Source organism: Plectropomus leopardus, chromosome 12 (genome assembly GCF_026936395.1).
Source record: "Plectropomus leopardus strain MGB_pleo_1.0 chromosome 12, ASM2693639v1, whole genome shotgun sequence".
NCBI lineage: Eukaryota > Metazoa > Chordata > Actinopteri > Perciformes > Serranidae > Plectropomus > Plectropomus leopardus.
In genome coordinates, this window is record NC_142187.1 from 6,518,186 (window position 1) to 6,545,173 (window position 26,988).

General features: G+C 39.3%; 1 protein-coding gene across 4 annotated transcripts in view; it reads right to left on the reverse strand.

Annotated features, from left to right (window-relative positions):
- col15a1b (collagen, type XV, alpha 1b) overlaps positions 1 to 26,988 on the reverse strand; it is a 106,143-nt gene that overhangs the window by 66,861 nt on the left and 12,294 nt on the right. The window contains exons 1-5 of one of the 4 annotated variants that reach the window (XM_088085941.1): positions 13,482 to 14,112; positions 8,796 to 8,983; positions 6,724 to 6,933; positions 5,561 to 5,713; positions 125 to 199 (exon numbers count right to left, since the gene is read on the reverse strand). In XM_088085941.1, the coding sequence (XP_087942067.1) occupies positions 125 to 199; positions 5,561 to 5,713; positions 6,724 to 6,933; positions 8,796 to 8,983; positions 13,482 to 13,839 (984 nt within the window). In that variant the 5' untranslated portion in view covers positions 13,840 to 14,112. Of the gene's footprint in view, positions 1 to 124; positions 200 to 5,560; positions 5,714 to 6,723; positions 6,934 to 8,795; positions 8,984 to 13,481; positions 14,113 to 26,988 lie in introns of those variants that run through there. The other 3 variants (XM_088085937.1, XM_088085938.1, XM_088085939.1) reach the window with 3 other exon arrangements.

Consider the following 26,988-nt stretch of genomic DNA (forward strand, 5'->3'; position numbering starts at 1 on the left):
GTTCAGTCAGGTCCTTTGACCACTAGAGGGTACTGTTGCTTCATGTGTATGATATTTGTGCATATATATATACAATCCTATTACTAGCAGAAATACTACTGTGTTTATGAAGTGTGTTTCTTACATAAGGATCATCATCTTCACACTGCTCTTCAGCTGCTCTGGGATCATCTTTTATCACCAGCTGCTGAATGGAACCCTAAAAAGACAAAGAGGAAGAGAATTACAGAGAGAAGTTTGGTTTTGTTTTTACAGTGATCACATGATCATTAGGAACTCTGCTGGATTTGTTTTCTCTTTCTAATCACCAATAATAAAAAAAAAAAATGTTGTTCTATTGATGTTCCGTGGAATACAACTATCTTACTGTACTTAAGCACACTTTTGGTCCTGTATTTTTAGTAAAGTATGATTTTGAATGAACAATGTTTACCTGTAATGGAGTATTTTTATACCACTGTATTGCTTAAAGATCCGAATAGTTCTTCCACCGCTGGAAACAGATAGGGTTTCTCAAAACTGGGATATGGTGTTACATGCCCAAACACGTAACCAAACATGGTCATAGCTGAGGTACAACCACTACTCAAAAAAACACAACATATGCATAACTAGAAATAATTCAAACTGGTTCATTCTGTTAGAAAATGCTTTCTGGAAAAAAATGTTTTTAATTTTATATTCAAACCATGATCTTTTTTCCTAAAACTTCAGGGCTGTCTGACTTGAAGACAAATTTCTCTCAACATCCTCAAAACGTGGATTAACAACAAGATCGTTCACTAAAGTATACAACTCAATAATAACTGTCAAGGATCATAGGCACATTTCCCCCACATATACAACATGCTAATGTTATTAGCATAAGCCTGAGGCATTTTACATTGCAGAAATTAGCTTAGCGGCTGGCAGACTTTTCCCCTACTCATAACTTAACCAGTGTACTGTTATTTATGCTTTCTCTTATTGACCGCTGGTTTAAACCCCTGCATCTCCTGACAGAACAGCACGGATGACTTTTAGTCTTACATGCACGTTTTTTCAGTCAACATTACTGAAACAGAGCAGCTAACATAAGGTTAGCAAGAAGTCTGTGAAGGGGCCCAGCAGGTACATCCTGTTTCCTCAGTACAGCTTGTCTTCACATATCACGTGCACTGTCTGTCGACTCGCAGCTTCTCAAAAAAAAAAAAAAATTCCACGCTGATGACTTATTCCCGAGTAAATAATAGTAATATATCCTCATCATCTTTCTCTTGGCTGCTCGCCATCATCCATCGGACGCTGTGGGATGTGACACGGGCTTTCAATAGAAGAGCCGCCATTTTATTTTTCGGTGCCCCTATTAATAGCGCTGGTAAAGCACATTTACAGAAACTGTGGCTTGCCGGTTGTTGTTTTTTTGCGTGCTGTGCACGGTTGTCAGCAGAAACAGACTGTGAAAATTGCGTGTTGATAATTAGCCTATATTGACTCTATGCCACCTTTTACCTCTGCTCCTCTGCTCATCTTTCAAAATAAAAGCCCTCTGTCAAAGTCTGTGGACAGAATCCCATCAATTCTTGACACAAGGCATTTTATTTTGAAATATTTGCAGGACTGCGTTGTTGACAATGCAGGAGCTTGCACGACTGAATCTAGAATTTGTGCTTTTAAATGTGGACATAAAGTACTCATAGCAGCAGGCAGCCCCGCAGAAGCGTCACAGCCATGATGCTGCCAGTGTGAACACCAGGAGCAGGAAACATGCTCCAGTTCAGCGAGGTTGCTGTCATGCACTGCTTCTGCATGCAGTGCGAATCAGCCAATGTAGCACGGATCGCAAACGAAATGAAGTGAATGGTTCGACCCATGGATATGCCAAATTATCCAATACTAGATCCAGCTATTTTGTCAAAATCAGGAGTGATGTCCCATCTTTATATCAGACTGACTGCATCCCTTTTCACTCATAGGTTGCTCTGCATGTTATTCAAATTAGAGCCTCATGTTCAGGAGTCTCTGAAATGTTCTCTTAATACACTTGTCACTAATACACAAAAATATGGCAACATTCTGGAAATGTATATATATATATATACACACACATACATACATACTGTACACACACACACACACACACACACACACACACACACACAAACACACACACACATATTATATAATAAATACATATATTGAGGTGAATGTATTTTTTAAAGGCATCATTAACATATTGCAAAATAATTTCATCCAGGAAGCATGCATCTACGGCTAGCTCACCTAGCACCACTGAGCTAGCCACGTTACAGCTCTGCTGAGGAGGACGCCATCAATGTTTACATCTCTCACCTTCATAAGCACAAGCCTCTCATCAATGAGTAGATGCACACTTCATTATGTGTGGTGATATATGGTTGGCAAATGTAATTGGGTTGAAAGAAAACCGTTTTTAAATGAAACTGCTCACAACAGGGTCTGTGGATTATCTTAAGTAACAAGATCATGGTTTCTGGAAAGAGACATGGCTTTGTTTTTTATCTTATTTTTTGCACTTTGAGCTCCACAAGCCCAATGTCATCTACTTCCATTACAATACAGTGAAAGCAGACATCTCTACGGCTTATATTTGAAAAACTTGCAAACTCAAACTATAACTAGGTAAGAGGAAAACTATGTAACTTTAATTTTGGGGTGAACTATTCTTTGAGTGTTCTAATGCCAACCTGAATCTGTTGTTTCTGTCAGTAAAATTAAACTTGGCTTCTTTTATTAGTAGCTGTTTGTGTTGTAGCCTCTTTCTCTCTCTCTCTTTAAACAGAGGAGCACCACTTGCTGATATCACCATAGAGACCCCATTTCCAAAGATACACACACACACACACACACACACACACACACGCACACACACACACACACACACACACACACACACACACACACACACACACACACGCACACACACACACACACACGCACGCACACACACAAGCATAAACACAACACTCAAAGTCACAGCGTGGTATTAATGGTGCTGGTTTATCTAGTTCTATGGGAACATGGAGAGAAATGTCAATTCCTAAATTTACAACCCTCACATACAAAGACATTCTGATTAAAAAGGGCGCCGTGCCATGACTGCTGTCCTTTGAAGCCCAAGACAACAAACCAAGGATACACACACACAAACACACACACACACACACACACACACACACACACACACACACACACACACACACACACACACACACAGTGACCCACATATTTCAGACAGAACATGGCCACTGCTGAGCATGCACATATTCTGCCGTCATGCTTCAGATAACCCGTTCAGAAAGTCAGGCCACACTGAACAAAAGCTGAATAAAAGTTGGAATGGATGCACCTCCGCTCGCCATGGCAACAACAAGAGACAAACAGCTCGTATTTGTCTTTAGTGAGCGTCGGTGAGTTGAAAATGGACTGACAGTAATAATGTCAGTGTGAAGAGAGTCTGTGAGCCTTTACTCATGCTGTCTTCTACATTGATTGGGAGCCTCTAGATTTCACACGTTTCTTTTTTTTACCCTAACTGAAATACTGTTTAGAGTTTAAGCTCACCACACCATCATACTTGGCATAGCAGACTCAAGCCCTTGATCTGACCACAACTAAACCTTGCTGATGTCTCTGACTTCCTCATCTGCCATCAACTTACTCCCCCGTCCTCTCCTCCCATCCACATCTCACCCCTCTCCCTTTCCTCCTTCATCTCATCTCTATTCTTCCCTCCCTTCTTACTTCCTCTCTCTCTCTCTCTGATCCTCAGTCAAATCTGTAACAGGGTCAGCACAGGAAGTAGCCCTAGAGGTGGTCATGACATTTTGAACCTGTTTGTATCTGTCGCCTTGTAATGCCATTTGTCAAATTTCCCTTTTTTTGGTTTAGTTTAGTTTAGCTAGCATGTGCATGGGTAAAAAGCAGCAGCTGTTTAAAGTGGGATTACTTAAAAGTTAATTGGCTGTAGTTCTAAAGGTTTTTCTTAGAAGGAGAGTTGCTTCAGAAAATCATGTTTTTCAGTGAATATAAGCTGAAAATAGCACATTAGTAGAATCATTCTTCAGTTTACATCTACTGACAAGCTGAGGCACTATGTCATCATGATTATTGTGACAAATGACTCCCTATTGTCTGCTGATTAGTGCGGCTTTTGATGACATTATTGCCACAAAGTAAAGGTTATACAGGTTGTTTTCTGAATGCTATTTGGATGATTCAACTTTCGTTACATTTTTTCTATAAATCATATCAACTTGTCTTGCATTTCAGTACCTACAACCAAAGATTCCAGCAGCATAAACTGTCACTCAGACGAACACCGAAATTAGCACATCCACCCAGGTTTTAAACACAGGTAAACCAGCTAATAATAGGCATGATGTGCTTTTCTATTGCCCATAGAGCAGAGCCATGTACACAGTGGATAAGTATGCTTATCTGTTTATATGTGTGGGTTTTTTGGTGTGTCATTTTCAACATCACGGACAGACTGGGGGACAGGTAAAAAGCAGCATCGATGGAGGTCTGTGAAAACTTTACAGTGGTTACTTATCTTTACTTTCTCTTCTCTTTATATTCTCTCTTCCTAACTCAGTGCAGAATAATTTGGACTGATGGTTTAGCTGCTTAGGTGGAGACGGACCATAATTGGTGGTGGTGTGTCATTGCATCTCGCTGGTTAAGGAGTTAAAATTAGCGCATTCACTTGGTTGTTGTGTTTCCATCAATACCAATCGGAGCCAGAGGCGATAAATACCAGTGTCTGCTGCAGAGTCATTTGAATGTGAATGCTGATTGTAACCTTTTCCATTGCATTAAAAAGACAGATGTTAGTGGGTGTTAGCTGATTTTTTATGCAGTGGAAATTAGGCTCTAGTGAAGGGGTGGAAAAAAAACATTTTGTGCCTTTAAGGGGTAAGAGGGGCCTTGGAGATCTACCACTGTTTATTTATTCAGCCAATTTTAATGTATTTATGGCAAAATTATTTAGGAATAAAAAACTGCAAACAAAACCAAACTTTTAATTTAGGACATTTTGAGGGCCACACCTTCCATTGCCCCCACCTCTACTCACTACAAGGCCTGTGCCTACAACCCCATGAATTCAGAATGGGTAATAATGAAACTTTCACATGCAGGTGTTTTTTTTATTCATTTGTTTTTTTGTAATCCTAAATCCTAAAATCCTAACCAATTCCTCTTTCTGCTTGCTGCATACATAAGATAGCATACAGAACTGTGTGCATTATGCAGGAATTTCATCAAACATAAATTGCTGCAAAGTTTCTAGAGGAGATGGATTGAGGGCAGACGGCAATTCAGTTCTTTACATGGCAATGAGAGGCCACAACACACAAGCAGACACCTCCACACATACAAATGTAATCTTGGGGACAACTGCCAACACAAACTGCACACTTACGTATGTTGACACAGGCAGCCGTTCTCGTTCTTTGTCCTTTTTTTCAGGGAAAAACTTTTCCAAAACATGCAGAGACATCCTTAGACAAACCCGCATTTAGAGGATTCCCTCACTTACCTCAAACACGTCAAGACCCGTGCTTCCTGCATTAGCCACGAAAATGCCTGAATTGTGTTGGAAGGTGAGTCTCTCTGGCCTCCGATGGAAAGTAGTCCTCTCGGCCTCTCCACAGTCCATGTAGAGACGCACCTCATCGTGCTCCACCACCACCTGATAGATCAAATACAGCCATTTAACGTTTTGAAACTTGAGTAAATTTGCTTGAATCCTTTCAAAAACATGGAAAAAGGCAATGAGCAACTTAGCGAGACATATTTGCATGTTATTAGTAAATTGTTACTAAAAAAAACTAGCACAAAATAGACAAAACAAAACAGGAAATGAGCTGAAGCTGCAATAAAATGTAAAATATAATGATATAATAATAATAATAATAATAATAATAACAACAATAATAATAATAATAATAATAATAATAATAACAATAACAATAATAATAATAATAACCTAATTTTAAATATACAATTTTAATATTTTTAAATAGAATTTTCTCAATATCTTCCCCTTATTGTTTTTTTGTTTTGTTTGGGGTTTTTTTTGGATAATTTTTGAACAATTCAATTTCTGTCTCAATTCAATTTCTTTTCAATTTGCTTTATTGCCATGGATGTTTGTCAGATACAATTAAATGATGAGATAAATAAATACAAGGAAAAAAAATCAATCATGATATTCAAATCTACAGCAATCCACTGGATAAAAAATAGATGCATAAATAAAAAGGTCTCTCTCTCTCTCTCTCTCTCTCTTTCTCTCACCCGCTTTTTCATTATAAAATGGGTCACACGATTTTTTTTTTCTTACTTACCTCTCAGGGCTTCCATACCTTCCTTTTATCATAATTAATAAATACAATGATTTATGTATCACTTTATGTAACAGATGTTACACAGTTCTTCCCAAGACAATAAAAATAGAAAGATGATGCAAATTTTAGTTAAAAACAATAAAATAACTATTAAAAAAAAAAGCACAAAACATTTATTTCAGTCTATACAAAAGACATAGTATATTTCAGGCACTTAAAGGCCTAGTACCTTTCACTATTAAACTATAAATAAAACAGGCAAAAAATAGATTAGGTAATTAAATATTCGAAACATATATAATAATAGGTCCTATCCTGTAATTCATCATATAACACAATACTAAGTGCTCACTGTGAATCGTGTCCACTGGTCGGTCATATCTGGGACACTGAAGGCAGCAGCCTTGTGGCTGTGGGACGCTTGCTCTCTGTCAGTGTAGTACAGTAAGATGCTCTGGAGGCCCCCGCGCACTGGAGTGAGGGCCAAACCCAGCTTCACCACCTTCTGGAGGGCATCTGTGATGGCGAAGAGCACCCCTCCTCTCTGAGTGGCTGGACGCACCTGGAGTAAAGGCAAGGTAGAAGACATCAGAGGTCACTTTGGTCACTCAGAGGTCAGCTTTGGCATATTTCTGCCAATATATGAATATTAAAGTCATGTAGTGGAAAAATTATGCAATATGAAAGACTTTGAAAGTCATCACGTATAATAATATTAAGGTATGATTCATGCATAGTCATGGTTCGGTACTTTCAGAGACCTCAGAGCCCTTTACTGTCTGCATGCAGGCGTGTGACTTGGCTCCAGAGTGTCTAAGGGTTAAGAGACTGTAAGATCAAGACCCTGTAGATGTTTAGACGTCAATGTTAGACACATCTATTTGACATGTGGATTACAATTGGATTGTAGATTAAGTTTTTTTGCTATGTCTTTGTCCATGTACGTGCTGTACCAAGAGCTTCGAAGATCCATTTTGTGTTAAAATTTAAACATATATTTGTGTAAGATCAACTGTGGTTCGTCAAATGTGGCTCTATTATTCATCGAAAAGAAGGCTGACCAAAACAAAAAAATGAAGGAAATAAAAAACAGAGGTGGATGCCATGGGCAGATTATAAGAAAATGGGCCCCTCCTGGGCACAGACATGCAGAAGGCCCCACCATCTCTCCTACATAGAGCAAGTCACACAGACTTTTGTGTCTGATTGTTGTGGTTCTGCATTTTTTTGTTGACATTCCGTGTCTCTTTGTGGTCTTCTTTGTCTCTTAATGGTCATTTTGAGTGTCTTTATGGTCATTTTGCTTTTCTTTGTAGGTTTTTTTGCCCTTTTTTTTGTTGAGTCTCTGCGAGTCTCTTTGCAGCTGTTTTGCCTGTCTTTGTGGTCATTTTGAGTCTCTTCCTGGTCGGTACATGTCTCAAGACACTTTGCAGGTGAAGGCTGCGGGTGGGGGCCCTGACACTCTGGGCCCCTGGGCCTGCTCCCAGTAAGCCTGTTCAGTAATTCATCCATGTAGGAGATAAAAAGAAAAATAAATAAATTAAATCTGAGAATACAGAAAATATAAGCTGAATCCAAATCTGCGGACTTCACTGCACTTGCAGACCCGTGGACTCAGTGGGTTCATCTGCGAGTGCCGAGGGCTATCCAAATCCATAATTCATCCAGTCCACAAGGAGCCTCTAGCGGACTTCCAGAGAGTCCGCTTGGGGGTTCAGACTTTGCAGAATTTGCAGGTTATATAACTCACAATTCATATCTATACAGACATGCTACTTTAATTCTTTCCAAATAGCAACTAAAAAAACAAAAAACAAACTTGTGATGAAATACTGCATTAAAACATTACTTGAATCATTTAGGCCAGGAATAATATTTAACCACGTCGTAAAAAATCTGTGTAGCCGATATGTTGTATAGAAAAGTGTGAATATCATTTTGTTCAGGGATGAAAAAAGCCCATATATGTGTGTTATATCTTGTTATCTGCAGGTGCAGATGAGCAGATAGAATATGAGCAGTTATCACCACTGACATGAATGTAGTTGTCAATCAAACGTTTCCGTGGCAATGGGTTAAACAGACTTGAGGCCTGTCTATCAGCGGCTGCAGTCTCTACCCTCGCTGACTTGACGTGATAACAGAGAGCACGTCAAAGTAGACTGAAGTCTGCAAGGCCCGAGGGTCTATATTTTATTCAGCCATATAACCTGCTGACATGAAGTCATGCTTAATCATTACCATACCACAAGGTGGCGACATAACATGACCTTAGCTGACCGTATATATTGTTCTTTAGAACAGAATAAAAAGCTCCAGTATTATAAACAGTACTTTTTTAAACACTAATTATGAATTTGTTAGCGTGTCAGGACCACTACAGAATGACGACAAAGGTTGAAGGGTTCAATTATCCTGTGTTACCGTGACGATGATGGCAAAGTCCCTGTAGAATGACCCTGGCACGAAGGCTTTGGTGAGCCGGCCGATGTTGGCCTCAGGCCCGAAGTTGTAGGCTGGAAAACCCTCATAGCCAGGAGTGAAGGAGACAGAGGGAGGGAGGGGGACGCCAATTAACTCCATCAGGTCCAGATGACCTCCTGAGCCTCGCTCTGACAAACACAGAGACAATATACAAATGTATAAATGCAAACAAAGAAAGAGTAACAGGTGGCAGCTTGTTTTTCTTGATAGTGGGGCTAGTTCACAGAAACTAAGATGTACAGCAGCTTTTCTGGCAGATGTCTGAACCACATTTCAAACTGACTTCTTTTGTCTGCTACCTGTGTGTTGCTGCTTCACACAACACATCAGAGTAAAGAAGAGAGGTGCCAGAATCATCTTGACAAGGCTTTCATTTGTCTTGATTTGATCTCTGCCCATGCCTCGCTGCTCTGCCTCGCATGGACATAATCCTCCAAAACAGAAACGCACACACAGTGGAAGGCAATTAGAGTATTTAGTGCGTGTGTGAAGAGATGGCTTCACATTCCCTTGATTCCCCCCACTATGGAGTCTGTCTCCCGTGGAGACTTACTCTCACCTCAGCATTCCAGCCAGGATCACCCCTGCTACCTATATCTCCATCACGCGCATACACACACACATAAAAATGGGATGTATTTGCATACATTGCGCACACATCAAACACACATATCACCCACGTCAACACACAGACCGGACCGGACAGGCCAACATTTGGGGGTCTCTAATTCATCAGCCTGACCAACTGGAAACATACCTGATTAGAGGGTTTAAGGAGTGTGTGTGTGTGTGGGCGTGCTTCTGTGCACCACTTAAACCACTACAAGTGAAGCTTGTTGCAAACAGGTGGGCATTCAAGATGTGCACACAAAATACAAACACACACACAAACACACCCCAAAGCACTCACACCTCCAGGCCAGATGTGAAGTCATTAGTGCCCTGTAATGACTGACAGAGCTCATGCTACAACGAGTATGCCGTAACTTTTCATTCCTGCACCGTGAGACACGCATTTCAAAACGCTGGCTGACATTGCTGCTGGAATCTGGTCTGAGACTGACTTGGCAGCAGCAGCGACCTGGTGGTGATTACCAGTCATGACTTGGACAGCAGCCATTCCAAGATAAAGAAAAACTGTGGGACAAAATACATCATAGGCTTGTGAGAAAGGGCAGAGAGACTTCTCTCAGCAGTTTTAGGGACAATATACTGAGCTTGCTTTACCTTATTATCAAACTTAATTTAAAAATGTTGTGTGAAAAGAAAGAATAAAAATCTACAAAGCATTTTACGAAAATGCTAAAACATACGTTAAGCCTCTTTTATCTCATTGTTTTGACTTCCAGCCTTACTGTCCTACTGGGCACAGGAAAGCTGAATTTGAGAAAATAATAGGGTTTAACCTTTCCAGGCAGAATGGGTAAACTGTGTAACAGAGGGATACTTCCTTTATTTTAGGTCTTCAAGACATCTAAGAAGTCTTTTAAAACAAATGAATCATTGACATAATCCATAGATAAAACGTGTTATTTCAGCCTTCCATCTACCACTTGTTAATAGTTACCCTGTAAGTCAATACAATAAAAAATTAACAATTTCATTCACTGAAATGTGTGCTTTAAATTTAGCTTTAATGACACCAAATGTGAATCCCACCACAGCCAAAGCTGAGATGGCAGCCATAGCTACTCTGCTAAGCTAGGCTAATTAGCTGTTAGCAGCTTAGATTGCCGTCAGCTATTTTTATCTTCCATAACCAGATGTACCAACTAGGCTACCCATTTATGTTATATAACAAAATTATTGACCAAGACAGTTCTTCAGAAAATATAAATTTCAACTATGGGAAACACCTAAGTGGGGAAAGTAAGTAAATTTAACTTTAGCCAAGGGGCTAGCTGTCTCACCAGCTAACGTTACATTTAATGCTAGGTGGATTTAGCTATCTTGGTTTAAGTATGGCTAGGATTTAAGCTGTGGTTTGAAGAAAGTAAAATTTTAACATGCTGTTTTTTTTCTTTTTTGGCATAAAAAATGCATGCTTAAACCAATGTTAAGGAGAGAGAATAATGAACTTGTCCAGAAACAAAGCTCTAACTGAATGCTTATGTTACTCCATGTCTGATAGGCAACTATTTGCCAACAGTCATAATAAGGTGTCAATAATGTGTCAATGTAGTATTCCAGCTTGTTTCATTGCCTCAAAGTGGTCAAATAAATGTGATGAAACTTTATGTAAAATAGAAAAAAAACAATACACATTAAATAGCATCATTTCAAGTGAAAGTCCAAATTTTACATTGCTTAATATAAAAAAGTATTAGAAAAACAAACAAACACAGCTTTAGTAAAAGTGCAAAAGATGGCCTGCCTTTAATTTACTAAGCATATTTTAATCTATAATGCATCATAATGGAAAATGCTCTGTAAAATGTGTAGTGGTAGTGATCCAATAACTAGTGGAGAAAACATACAACAGTCCTCTGTACAAAAATAGAGTTGAGTGCAATACTTCAAAACTACAAAATGTAAAGGTTACTTTCCACATCTAGTTTGAAGAAACACACACACATACGCACAAAATTCCACAAATCAAATCCCATAACAACATCACGTGTTACGGATTTAAGAGTATATACAATTGACTTAATTTCTATTTTTATAAAAACATTCTACACAAATGTCATAGACAAATATAACAGGTCTACATGTAGCTCTGATTTTATATTTCTGATTATTCATTCATTACTATGTTGTTTAAAGACTCCTGTGAACAGGTTCAAACACTTCCTTCACATTTATATTTATGGACTTTGTTGACAGGTAGATGTCATTTTGGCTTTGAACCAGTCAGCCAATTAAACAGTAGGCTATATCATTAATAAGTCCACTGCATTCAAATCAAACATTCTGCCAGTCATCTGATCACGTCACATTTTTCCACCCTAATTCCCTCCTCCTGAACCTAATCCTCGTCATGTCGGCCACATGGATGCTTGATCAGCTTGTGCAGGCTTATAAAACCAATATTAACCACCCCCACATCGCTGCCACGTATAACCTTTCAAAGCCCACCTCAACCCTGCAGCGCCACACAAAAGCTTCCTGCTGCTTGACCTACTCTCTCCGGGTTTCACAGAAAGATTTGACACAGAGCACATCAGGGTACAACTGTGTCACATACCAGCACACTACCGAAAGAATAACAACTAGGGCTTCTGTTATGAATTGTGAGATACGCTCGAGCATGACAGGAAACATTTGAGATATCAGATGAGATTTAATTACAGACTAAAGCGCTCACCAATCAGCGTGAACTCCTGAACCAATGACCTGCAACTTCTCTGTTATGGTTCACGCTCATCAACCTTATTTTCAGCAGCAACAGGTAGTTGTTTTTCATTAAAAGCTCAGTTGAACCCACTGATCATCAAATAGCAGACAGAGCAAGTTAGCAACTAGCTGACAAACATCATGAAGCCTTCAAGAACTAAAGAGCACCATAGTTCCCTCAGTAGTTGGTGCAGACCAAAAGAGAGAGAAACAAAAGAAACGAAAGAAACGATGATTTTACACTGTCTCTGCTGGATGTGTAAATAGTTAGCTCTATCAGCTTTACAAGGTGCTACTATTTCAAAGTTGTGTTTACAACTTGTTTCTGCTGCCTGCTGCTAATATAGCATTACCAGTATAAGTCTATTCAAATCAGAGCATTATTAACTATGAATATACAGTACTTATAAAGCGAAACCAAAGAATGAGTACAGGTCCTTAACTCTTCATACTGACAATTTTCAACTAGCCAATATACTCCAACAGCATTATAGACCAAATGTTTGTTTTAAGTAACATTTGGGTAAACGTCAAGCAGAGCACTTTTTTATCAGTTTCAGCCACCAAAAAAAGTTATTCGCTATTCAAAGTATTTGCTGTATTTGGAATATTTTCACCACTTGATTTTTTTTCTTTTAGGTGGCTAAAATATGTTTTGCTGCAGCCCCATCCACAGCAGTACACTGCTTAATTTTTGTGCCGGTAAATGATAGCAAAGTGACAAAACATGCAAAATAAATACAACAGAAATCAGTCAGATCACAGTGTTAACATATGAGAGGTAGAGCTATGGCTAGAAATGACAAAAGAAATTTTGATGTTTGATGTTTTTATATGTCTCTAAAATCATAACTGATTGCCAGTTTTCTCACCAGAAATGTTTGTTGATGTTAGTGTGACGTCAATAGAGTTTCTGAGATTCAATTATGGCTTTTGGCCTTGGTGTGCCATCGCAAGACTTTTGGCCCCATCATCTTTTTTTCCTGATTTTCATCAATGTTTGTTTTTTTATTGGGAAATGTTGGAGAGTTTAGCACACATTAAATACTTTTTGGTTTAACTGTTTGCATATTATAAGCATAATACATGAGGGGTGCCATGAAAACATTCCTTCTTGTTAGAAACCAAAAAAGTTTTGGAACTACTGGTTTAACTACTATGGGAACCCTGCCTCTCTAATCTGTAAAACTAACTATTAAGCAATTGTAACCCACTCTTGAGCTAAAAATCTTGTCAATGGGAGAGCTTGGCGAATAAAACTATTATATTCAACATCTCAGTAACACTCACCACTCTTCCAGTGTTTCAGTGGTTTGTACTGGTTCTTGGCTTTGCTGTCACCAGCTGCGTTCTCCTCTGGACGTAGAGTCCAAGGTTCTGCAGTGCTGTAGCCAAAGATTAACTCTCCCAAGCTGGGTGTAGGGGCCAGCACAGACCCCTCTATCTGAGAGCTACCCTCCGGACCTTTCTCTGTCACCCACTCTGTTGTCCCTGGAGTGATGGATGGAGAAGTGATGGAGGGAGGAATGGAGGAAGGAGTAGAGCTCGTGCTGGTTTTGGGGTTCGCCCACAGGAAACTCCACCACTGGGCTCGTACGGGAGAGAAGAAGAGGAAGAAGAGAGCAAAAGAGAGGCCAGGAGCTCCCATCCTGTGTCTTGCATGAATGTACCAACACGCCAATGCTGTTAACTGCAGCTGCCAAACACACGTGCAAACAGGCAAGACACAGTGCAAAGTGTCCAGCTATGAGAAGATGCACATGCAGAGTCCTGCAAAGTAAATCTCAGTAATCCAGGAGGTCCAGAAATATTCAAGGAACGACCTTTCCACTTCTTCCTGTCCTCGCTATTCCTTTTTTATTTCTTCCCCCCCTCCTTACGTCCTCCCTCTCTCTGTCGTCTCTGTCTCTTGCTCTGTTTGTAACTCCCTGACATCTCCCTCTTTTCTCCCTCTCCTTCCCCTCCTCTCTCCCTGTGTAATTACCGCCTCCCCCCTCCACTGGCACTCCAACACACTTGATTTTCTCTCCCTTTTGCTCTCAAACAGGCAGATTAGAGAGTTAGTTAGTTCACCACTCCCGCCACCCCCTCCTCCTCCTCCTCCTCCTTCTTTTCTCATCTGTTGGTGTGTTCTTAAGGTTACACTTGTGGTCTCCAGGTCGATGCCTCACGCCACATGTACAGCGTGTATAACTTAATATAAATGGACACACACATTTAGGATAAGGTGTGTGTCCACACAGGTGGTAATAACGCTGCTATTAGCTGAAATGTCAAAAGTAAGCACCTTAAGTACCTAAACTAAAGTAAGAATACAATACAACATAAAACCACAACACATGAGTCCAGAAAACACTGTACGGGCCTTATCATGAACATTTCTTTATAAGGACATGGGGTCAAAACATTCCACCCTGATCTTTTTTGGGACACAAAATACTTTCTTCAGCTACATGGCACATTTAGAATAGTGTGGGAGAGAAATAACATTTTTAAATAACTAAGAAAAACTTGAAATTCGGATATTTGTCTTAAACAAATGACCAGACAGTGCATAAGAGGAGACTGGAGTTTAGAGATTGGCAGTGCAGTTCTGCTTTCTATGTCCCATAGACATTTAATTGACTACTCTGTGATTTTACTATTAATATTAATCTTACTAATTGCAGGTTAAATCTTATCAAAAGGAGTAAATATAGTGGCACACAATGTATTTATAAGCACATACTGCCCTTTACTCTTCATATATCTTTTCTTTTTACATGGTTTTCTGTGAGTGACACAACAGGATAGGATGGATCATACGTTCTCATTTTTTGATTTTTCATGTATAGCCCCATTTAGGCCTTGTCAACAGGGGTCCTCCAAAAAATCCTGTCCACACCAACGATATTTGAAAAAACATTTCCTGTCAATCTAAAGCTGACCTATAAAATATAGGGACCCCCCCCCCCCAAACTAAATAAAAAAATAAAAAAACTTGTTCACACCCAAACGCAAGCTGTGAAGTGAAGTCAAGCCCATGTCAAAGCAGCAGGTAGTGATAACATTGGCCTAGTCATTACCTGAAAATACACAACAACAACAACAACAACAGGGCATCTCAGGGGAGACTGAAGTTGAGTCACACACACTCATGTTAATGCTGAGGTTTAGGCAGAAAAGGCAACCGCGGCGACAACGTCGGTGGTACGCAAGGCCTCTAAAACAAGCCCGTCGGGACAATGGGGAGCACGTGTCTCTTCTGCTTTCTGCCATTTGTAATCAACGCTGCTGTGATTACTCTGTCACATCCACTCTGCCTCCACACTGCCCCCGCTGTTTACACACATACTGCACTTCACATCTGCGTCCAAACCAACGCAGGGTGACATGCATCAAGCAACGATATCTCCAGCCCAAAACCACACAGTGGAGAGGCATGATGCTGCTTTTGTGTGTGTCTGTGTAAAGTGGCAAAGGGGGCGTGAAGAAGGGACTGCCCTATAGCGCCATCTCTGTGTAAAAGGGTTAACTGATCAAGTGCATTTATGTTTAAAGAGAGATTTCAATCAGTATGACTATAATGGCATTTCTTCTCCTTCATTTGTTGCTGTCTCTAAGCTTCTATCTATTCTTTTTTGGGGTTTTTTACCTTGTTGTGTTATTTCAAAATCAAAAAGGTAACTTAAGGTAACTGGTTCACACCACTAAGTCAATATAAAGCAATGACTACCATCCCGCTCACAAACTCTTAACTAAGGGTGATAACAACAACTGACAGCCACCGTAACTACCTCTAAAATCAGGCTCATTATGGCTATGCTTTAGTTTGAAGTGATCACCAATGTGTTCACCAATCATGAGGTTCAAAACCAAAAGACAACTATCTAAAATGAAGATTAAAAATATCATTAAAAAAGCATTTATAAAGAGTGGACTTTGTCTCTGCTGCAGCTCACTCGTCAGACAGAGAGGGTGAGAGGCCCCTGAATGGTGATGACAAAGGGATGCCTGTTCTGTCGTGTTGTGGATGAGGGATGCAGTGCTGCTGAGGATCATCAGGAAGAGGTGTAACTTCAGGCCAATGAAAAGTGTGGTCACACTGTGCAATAATTTTAATACTGCACTTCATGAGGAAGACCCTGGTGGCGGAGTCTGCATCCTCCTCCACTTAAAGTTAAGCTTGGTTGGGACTGAAATTCAACCTGAACTAAATATGATAAACAGCCCCAAAAGGCAGAGATTTATAGGTGCAGGGAGACAAATAATAATGATGACATCAGCACTACTCGCTTAGGCAATGGAAAATATAAGGGAAAAAAAGGACAGGTCATTTTTTGTCTTGTTTTCTAGCATTTGGGTATACACTTGATCCAGCTGTTGTTGTTTTGTGTTGGGTTTTTTTTACACATTTGCAGTTTGAAAATGTGGAAACCCCCAAACTTTGTTAAAAACAATTAAAAAACCATTTTAAATATACATTAAACATACATCTCAGTTAACTCTTTAAAACCTGAGCAACTTGGCTTGATTTCTTTCAAAAAGAAAGAGGGTAGAGGGTCATGAACAACTTCCTATGAAATGGCCCAAAAATTTGCTAGAAATTCGTAAAAAGGTAAAAAATAAAAATAAAAAAATAAATTACCTAAAAGTCAGAAAAAAGAAATAAAAAAAACAAAACAAAACAAACATTTAAATATGTTTAAACTTTTTTCCTAGGATAGAATTTTAACTCACACACACACACACACACACACACACACACACACACAAACACAAACACACACACAAACACAAACAGCTAATTTTCAGATAATTTACCTTTTTTGTGGGATATTCTTTGCCAGGTTCCTCATTAGTATTTTCCAGTGTTTGGAAGAAATAAAAACCATTTTTCTCAGGTTTACGGTTAACACTATAAAAAGGTGCGCAAATGCAGCATAAGAAAACTTGTCGATCAGGGTGTTAAAGGGTTAAACATTGATTGAGGAGGTGAAAAACTGCAGTAGACGGAAACATCAGATCTGTGCGGAGCACTGACCTTCATCAAATGAATACATGACAAACATAGATGTCATATTTCCATTGTTTGGGTATATCTATCACTATGTTTCATCAAAAATATTTATTTTTAGTTATTTTCAGCAAAGCAGTTAATAATACTAAACAAAAGAAATATATAGACCAAAAAAGTGTCTGTTTCAAATCTGTTGTAGTGACAAACACCACCACAAAGATGCAATCAGAGGATCTCACACAATGAACGTACAACACGCTATTCACACAGCGACTGACTTGGTCATTGGGTTGGTATTTTCTGAGTGTGTGTGAGAGGAAATCTGATTGGCTGCTGAAAGCAAAAACGATCAGGCATGGCCCACTTTTCTCAGCTGAAAGCTTGTTGACTGCACACACATTGTTATTGTTTTGCTGGTTCCTCAGCTCTATGGAAAAATGATTGATTGTGTTGTTTATAATCTGAACACATGCTCACTGCAAATTCAGATAAACTAAAAAAAATTGCATCCAAAGATATCAGAGATGCTTTTAGGGCCTTTAGAGTGGGAAACATTGATTGATGGCCTTTTTATTACTCTGTATGTGTTGCTCTCACACTTTTTAATCTTATCGGCCTCCACTTCATTGTTCTCTCCCTCCCAGTATCTGTAAAGTTTTGGTCATAGGTGCTATCTTGGTAAATTCAATCAGACCTTTGGAGCTCCAGAACGCACTAACCCGTGAGCAGTTGTGGGAGGAAATGGGTGAGTTGGTCTCTAATGGAGCAGATGATGGGGTTAAGATTTTTATGTTTTAGAGAGAGGCTAAGGGAGGTGACCCCCCAGGGGGAGAGACTTGATTAGTCATGGATTAGCCAAGAACAAGGGGCTGATGGGAATGGGGGTGAGGATGGGTTGGAGGGGTTAAGGATGAGAGATTGGGGGGCAACTGTGACACTCCAGTAGGTCATATCAACACTCATATATAGTATATATACATATGTACTGTGTAGCTTAATTATAACCATTAAAGTTCGAACCAACCATTGATCCTGCTCTGGGTCCTGTAATGAACCTTGGATCTACTAAGGATATTGGAGGGTGTCTTTTCTGGCTAGAAGCTGTTAGCTCACAATTTCCTGTACACACAATGGCATCTAGCAGGAGGCAACATTAGCATTCATATGATATCAATGGCCACTTATCAAAAGTAATTCCAATATTCATTCTCATTTTTAGCTCTGTTTTGGTCTCCACCAACAACATCTGACTAAAGGGCTGTCCACACCAAGAACTATAACCACAACTATAATGATAACCATATGAGCATCCACAGTGATGAACGTGCTGTAAACAGCGGTGCTACACATGCTCTACGCATGCTCTACGAATGCTATACGCACGCTCTACGCACACTCTATGCACATCACAAAAATAGATCTTGATGACCTGCTACTGCTGTACGCCGCAAGGAGGTTGAAGAGAAACAAAAAGACAACTAGAAGGGTATGGGTTCACAAAATTCTTAAAATATGACAGAAGTTGGGGGAATCAAACGCTCTATTACGTGAGCTGTCATCTTTTGAAGACAAGTTTCTATCACTTTGGTATGAGCCAACATCAGTTTGCTGATACTCATGTGATAGTAAAAGAGGATATCAGTAAATCAACTTCAGAAACCCCATCAGTGTCAGAGACCAATGGCCGCATTCAAGGGTATGAATAAAAAGAAAGGATATTAGAGGTCGTTAACATGGCGGCTATGGTGTCAACATTAACATAAAGAAGGTGGCCACTTTGATGTGCAAAAGCCGGTGATAAGCTGCGGCATTCTTAGGAGTGTTTTCAGACCCTCTTTTTTTCTTTACACGGTGACCCCGTTTAGGGCCTCTGGATTCCAGGAAGAGTAACCCCTTCACCCTTCACCTCTCTCTCACTTCCCGCTCTACCTAGCAACCGCCCCAACAATAAACTCTAATTGGTTTACTGTCACGGCCAATCCCACGGGGATCCTATGAATTTATTCACATAAATAACAATTTAGGTGACATCAGGAGACGGAGGGGTAACCACAGGACAAGTAGACATGTATCAGTATGACATTATGAGTCAAACTATATTACTTTTTCCATCAGTGTTAATCAGTTGTATAATGCCTCAGATATACTGTGTGTCACAGCATTATCTAAAATATGTGCTCTTGTCAAGTTTAATGGTAATTTGTATTTTTTCTAAAATGAATGCCATATCTTTGTGCTCCATGACTTTCAGTATTTTAACACAGAGCACAACAGAGGAGACACAAGTGGATACTTAATGAAAATAGAACCAGTTACAATATCTTATTCACACACACACACACACACACACACACACACACACACACACACACACACACACACACACACAAACACTCTGGTACCATCTAGTGGTCATAAAGAGTAATGCATGCTGATATGAGGGGGGAACAGCTCAAGCAACTTGCCAATGTTTAAAACTCAGTCCGCTTCTGCATATCAAGTCTATTTCTATGCGCATGTAGTGAAACATTCATTTACCAGATAATTTAGTGTTTTATTCTTAACATATATATTAAATAAAATTTGGTTCAAATGATGCAAATATTAATTCACTTCAGAGGAAGTCTACAAAGTGGTACATGAAAAGATTGTGCAGCAGCTCAGTTAATTGAAAATGAAAGTTATGATGTTGATGATGATGTATAGATATATTTTCTTGAGGAGGAAAATAAATAGGATTACGAATTGGTGTGAGGTTATTCTTTCATATGTTTACCATTACTAATCAATAAACTACAACTGAACACAAAAGGCTGGGACTATGATTGTCTGACAGGTTTCAAGAGAGCAGAGAAGTCAAAATACATAAAGGGGATGGATGATAGAGCCACTCTCCTTCCTGTCATCGTGCACTGACCTCACTTACATGACATGTTTATCTCAAGTTATGTTAATGTACTAATTTTAACTCAACGCATGACCTTCTTTTTAAGTTAAGTTTTAAGTTCCAAAAAACAGAGAGTTTTTAAAACGCTTTCTGAGGTGCAGATATTTCAAAACTCTGGTTACAGTGTATTTGTGTGACCGTGTAAAACGGAGCATTTAAGAAACAATATCTCAATATCTGAATTTGTACATGCCCATTGTTGCTTTGTGTAATGAGCATGCGACAGAAACAATAACAGCGACAACAGACGGCCTGTTTGTGTGTGTTTTAGTAGCACTGCTCGGTCGCACCGCTTAATGAACTAACGGAAATGTCCACCAGAAATGACGGTTTTGGATCTGACCTTGTTGAACCTGAAAATAGCGGAACAATTTCGAAAGTGTGATGTTGTCAGTGAGTAGTTAAAGGAAAACTTTTGCATGTCCAGAGCATGGCTTGTATGTTTGAGTGAGCTCCCCTGTCTTCTGACTGACTGACCAATTCAAAGCTGTCACATAGGAGTTAGCTCATTCCACTTATTGTGTGTTTACAGGTCCTACGTGTGCGTTTGAGTGTACGAGTCGGTCCACTCTGCCAATTAGAGCGAAAGAAGTTTTGGCTCACTGGCCAGTGTTTTGGTGCCAGAGCAACACAAGAACTCATTTATCGGCCACTACAGATACTAACAATGTTGTTTTAAGTTTGAACTGGTAATGACTAATTAATTCATTCAGCTAAGCGCTAATGTTCAATTACATCTTTAGACATTTTTTTACTGGTTTTGCCAGACAAGCACATGATTGTCTTTGCCACTCAAAGGGGCTTTTTGTGTGGTTTTTCTTTTGTGTATTTGTGTGTATATTTTACTCTTTCCCTGTAGGTTTGATTGACACATCCGCTGAACCAACCCTAAAGCAGTAACATGGGTGGGCGGGCTGCGGAGGTCAACAGAGAGGACCTGTTCTCAGGTAACGCTACTCCACACATGCACATTTTCCAACACTCACACACTCTACAGCCACTACGCCAAGTAGTCAAAGAGGCCTGTGTTGCAAAGCTGTTTTTCTCATGCACCTCCTCCCCATCCCCCCTTTCTTCCGCTGCTCCTGCAACGTGTTTTCATTTCATATTTCTAGGCCATGTTCAGTCAGGAAATGTTGGGAACACATTTAGAAGTTCTCATTAGAAATAGCAGCCAGAAAAAGGCTGTTAAAACACTAAAAACTATCATCATGTGGACCAGTGAGTCACTGTAAACATTTAGACTAATCCAGCCACTAAAGCCACTGATACACAGCAATAGCATGACTGTGAAGTACATCAGCCAAAACCAGAATACACTCATTTAGTCATTTATACTGAAAAAACATGTCTGTAATCTGGATTTGATCTGTGACAGATGCTAAAAATCACTGAAACTGGTTTTTTTTAAATAACAGGGGGAAAAAAAACAAGATAAAATTTTTGTAAACTTGTTCCGTGACAGAGTAAAAAATCAGAGAAAATCTGAGGTGTGCATGAATGTGGACGGCACAGCAACTTCATTCAGCTTTTTCCCCACTCTTTACAACTGAAATCGTGAGGAAAATTTGTAAATTATAGGAAAACTAAAGAGTAACCATACTTTTTAATCAACTATAAAAAACTAAACTGAACTAAACTAAAATAAAATAACATTAAATAACAGAATAACTTTTTCTATACATGCATATCTGTTGTTACTTTGTAAAATTTAATAACATAAATGTTTGTTTTTCTTATTTGTCAAATGGAGATTTTAATTCCCCTGACTTGTAATGTACAGCTCCATCACTGAGGGGCAGCAGCACTTTGTAGCTGCGCTCTCTGCACACTGTTAAGGTTCAGTGGTGATCGCATGGCTGGGACAGGACCTGTCTGTCTGATTGAATCCCCTTTGTGTCGAGGACGGCAGGTGGGAGACAAAAAAATGCCTGGAATGTCAGAGATGATGTTGGACACGCACACGCGCAGACACATACGCACACGCACATGCACACGCACACACGCTCTTTGAACCTCTAGCTTAACCTCCACCCTCTGTGGAGACAAAGGGACAACCTGCAGGCAGAGGGGCGGTGTGACCTGGGAGTGACTTACAATCTATCAGTCTGCATCAGTTTTCTGCTGAGTAAATACTAACAACAGGTTGTTATGGCCAAAGCATAACAGTTTAACTATGAATATAATGAATAGAGCCACTAAAGGCTGACTGTAGAAATGTCTGACAATAAGAATACCTACTTTTGCTGTCACAATTAGAACCAGGAATTTGAGGCAGCAGAAATATCAGGCAGCCCAGTCGCCAGAATAAAATGCTCGCATTTCATTTAAATTTCTGCAAATCAGGAGTTATATTTGGGCATTTCATACATATCATGTAAACATATCTGAAGTTGGTTCAGATTACATGAATTTCAGCAGCAGACAGACTGTTAAACACCAACAAACAATGGGTGAACAAAGGTGGGTATTTTTAACAAGACGTCAGGACATTTCCAGTCATGTTTATAGCAATAAAACTGGGTATTTTAAGCCAAAACATGTTTTCCTAACCGTAACCGAGTGGTTTTTATGTCCCAGCCTAACTACATTTTAAACACAGTAGTTTCACAATATAAAAATTAAGAGTTGAAACAGGTAGAAATATAAAGATTCAATATACAGCCCTGGTGTTGTTTTTAGGCCTACGTATAAAAAGTATTTTGCAGCAAATTAATCTCAAGCATGGGAGAAGAGGAGGAGGAGGACGGGCAGAGAAAGGGAGGGACAAAGAAGATGAGAAAAGAAGCAGACAGGAGCTTCTTTAGAACAGAGGAGGAGAAAAGAAAACAGGAGAAAATTGGGAGTCAGAGAGGTTATCTGAAGGAGAGTTTGACCCCGGGGTGGGATTAACACAAACAACTGACCTGTGCCCCCTCTCCCCAAAGACATGGATGCCATAAATTAAAACTTTGATATTGTATACAAAGGCCTGTCCTGATTTTTTACATTAGTGACAAATAAAGGTTAGAAAAAATGATCGAGGTCATGTCCATAGATTGTACAATATTGCCCCCTTGTTTCCATGCATGTTTGTTTACTTCAGACAACATGATGCCAGAATAAACAACAGGGGTGCTCTGACCATAAACCCCTTCAAAACTGAACATTTTAGCTTTTAAAAACATGGGAAGAAGGCAATGAGCAACGAGAGAAGAAATGGCCTGAAAATTAGCAAGAAAATTGCCTAAAAAATTATTTAAAAAAAGAAATAGAGAAAAATGTGGTTCAGAAATGGCTTAGAATTTTTTTTTTAATTTGTTACATAATTTTAAATATGTAAATATAATCATTATTTATATATTTTTTCTACCTTTTTTCTTTTTTTCCCTAGACATTTGGCCCCCCGTTTTTTTTTTGTTTTTTTTTAATTAATTTTCTAAATCTACTAGTTTCTTGTAACTTGTGGAACATTCTTACCAAGTTTCCTTTTTTCACCCATGTTTTTGAAAGAAACTGAGCCAATTTGCTCTGGGTTCAAAGTTTAAAGATGTGAAAGGTGAACGAAAGCGGCAGAAGAAAAGTGATGTCACTCTGGGTTTCAGGGGGTTAAATGAGTTTGACACAGTTCTTGGCTTTATTATGCTGTTATGTTATCATTATATAACTGGCATAAAATGGTTGTAAAATTAAGATTATATCATTTGTTGCAATTATTTCTGGGACAATATATTGTCCACTGACAGCACTTACTGCTTTAATGCATACCTGACCTCTCTGACCTCTAGAAAGGATTGTTTTGTTTTGACAAATACAAATACGTGTGCATGGATTTATCCACACATTTGTGAGTGTGCCCCTCAGAACCCCCATTCACAGCAAACAGGGCAGCAAAATCTAGATTACATGGTGCTGACTGACAAATCATGTTACACTGTGTGCTGGCTTGATCCTATCAAATAAACAAATTAAAAGCCCGGCCCAGTCAGCCGACAGGCATGATTTTATCTGCTTGTTGAACATGTAATACTGGCAGTGGAGCAGCAGTTTGAGCTGTCAATCAAAAAACAACAATCAATCTGAGGGGAGAGTGGCACTAATGAGGTTTATCTTCACTTTGAAATCAGTTTCAGAACTGTGTGCTTGTGATGAAAACCTGCATCACTAACATGAGCATAGTTTGGGATAATGACCACATCAGACATCCAGCAAATCACATTAGAGAAGTCACGGGGGCCGACATAACACGGCCTCAGATAGAAACACAGCTGACAAGTCAGGAATGTTGTGGGTGAATTCAGTTTATCTTGCTTTCATTATTATAACAGATCTCCTTAGCAGATTATTACAACATTAGTGAGTAGACTGGCTGTGCTTTAACCCTTCAGAAACCTGGATCGACATCAGTTTTGGTGTGCTTTGTTCAGATGCCGTTCAAAAGCTACTTAAACCATCTGGAACCTTAAAAATCGACTTGATTTCTTTTGCTAACATGGGAGGAAAGTAATGAGTCGTCTCAGATAATGGGGACAGTAGTGGGGAGGGTGGTAAAAAAAGCTGACGGCACTTTAAAATTTTTCTGACTAGTGGCTAAATGGCCTCAAGTGACACTTATGGGATAGTTATGTAGCCTATAGCCTAAAACATAGTGAATCCTAACTGTCCGATAAGTTAAACAGAGCCAGTAATGCTAGTCATACAGCGTTATTTGTTTAGGGTAATGCTGTAGCAAAACATGTCAGTGAGTTGAGGCAACAGTACCTTTTAGAGCCCGACTGATTTATCGGTCAAGCGATATTATCAGCCTACATTAGCCTTTCACAGACATATGGGAGCATATCAGCGTCAGCATATATTTTTGAAGATATGCGCCAATTACTTTTTTTACAGACCATGTAATGCAGAAAACGACGCTTGGGTGGTTTATAAATGGTCAGCAATTGACTGATACTGAACAGTACTGACGTTGGTTTAGCTATTTATTTTATTGTATTTATTCTTTATTTAAATGGTCAGCAAAGACCATACAGTACTGATGTGTACTTTATTTTAATATTATTTATTTGATTGGTCAGCAAAGACTGATGCTGAATACATACAGTACTGATGTTATTTTTATTCATTGTCTATTTTTGTTTGTGTAATGTTAAATAGGTAAATTGTTAAATAAATATTTGTGAGATATTGTTCTCAGGAGTTGGTGGAGACAAAAACAGAGCTAATAGGAAACTGAATGTTGGACTAACGTTTCACAGGCGGGCAGTAGCTGTTTGTTTAAGAAAGCAGCCTTCTTAAATTACTACCTTTGCATAGTCATATCAGTGCAAAATCAGTGCACAATCCACATAGAAATGATCTATTTTCATTTCAGCTCAAAAATTCCCAATATCAGTCGCCTTACCGGTAATCGATGAATTATTCCACTATAAAATCGGTAATCAGTGAATTTTACAACTATAAAATCGGTAATCAGTGAATTTACCACTATAAAATCGGTATCTGTTTTAAAAAATCTCATATCGGTCGTGCTCTAGTATGTTTTATCGTTTACGGATTGAACTTTTCATTTGTAAAAACAAGATTTGTTATCTTTTTTCACAAGTTACATCATCTTTTTTACTTGAGGCAGCACACAAGAAAAGCGAACAACATGTCACCATGCAAAATTCTAAAATTTTTAGGGCGAGCATATTGCTTTTTTTTTTTTACACGTCTAGCAACATTAGCATTCATTGAGAGTTGTGCTACTGCCCGCCTGTGAAACGTTAGTCCAACATTCAGTTTCCTATTAGCTCTGTTTTTGTCTCCACCAACTCCTGAGAACAATATCTCACAAATATTTAGCTAGATAAATGTCCCACTATGTTCAATAACTAGTCGCTAACTTTGTCTTTTTGTCATTTGGTGTTGAGTAGGTACCTTACAGCATTGGGATACTGGATAATAAACATTTTTGCTAAAAACAGCCTCCTACTGCTACTGGAAACCATGGGCTGAATTATACAGAAAATGCAGGTTATTTTATACACGGGATTTCAAGGTTGGCAGGTTGAATTCCAACCTGTGGCCCTTTGCTGCATGTCATCCCCTCTCTCTTCCCTGTTTACACTTAATCTGTCATATCAAACAAATGCAAAAGTTAAAAAATATAATTAAAAAATTAAACTAAGTCATTTAGTTTAAATAAAAAAAAGGCAGTTATCAGGTTAATCTAAATATCACAAAAGTAGCTGCCAGATGTTATGGTGGTTCGGTGGCTGTTGGTCATGTAAAAGATTCATTTTTAATTTTAGTCATGAAATTTAGTTAAATTTGTCACAGGGTAGGTGGCATGTTGAAGCATATCTGTTGTTACTTTGTAAAATGATTGAAGCAGTGCAACATGAAAGCTGATTGGTTTAATGGCTTACAGGCTGCCTGCCGATCCACAGGTTATTAAGGCAAAGACCGCTTGACTTGGCTAACACTGCAGATGAACTTCTGACTTTGAAAACAAACATGCACACGCATGCACACGCATGCACACGCACGCACGCACGCACGCACGCACGCACACACACACACACAAGTTCACTCAGTGCCATACTGTAAGGCCTACAACATATTTGGGATAAAAGAATGCATTGTTTGGAGTTGTTTTGGGGTCAGAGGTGGACATCTGCAGAGGGACAGTTTCCATTACATCAAGTGTCCTGGATTTCACCCTGTCCTGCCCCCCGATCCCCCCCATCCCCCCAACCCTATCTTCCCACGTCATCCCCTGAGATACACAATCATAGAGACAGAGACAAAGAGGTCAACCAGTGTGCAGTTCAGCGACGGGTTTTTCCCCCGAGAGCTCGTGCCCACTGCGATGCAGCTGAACAGAGGGG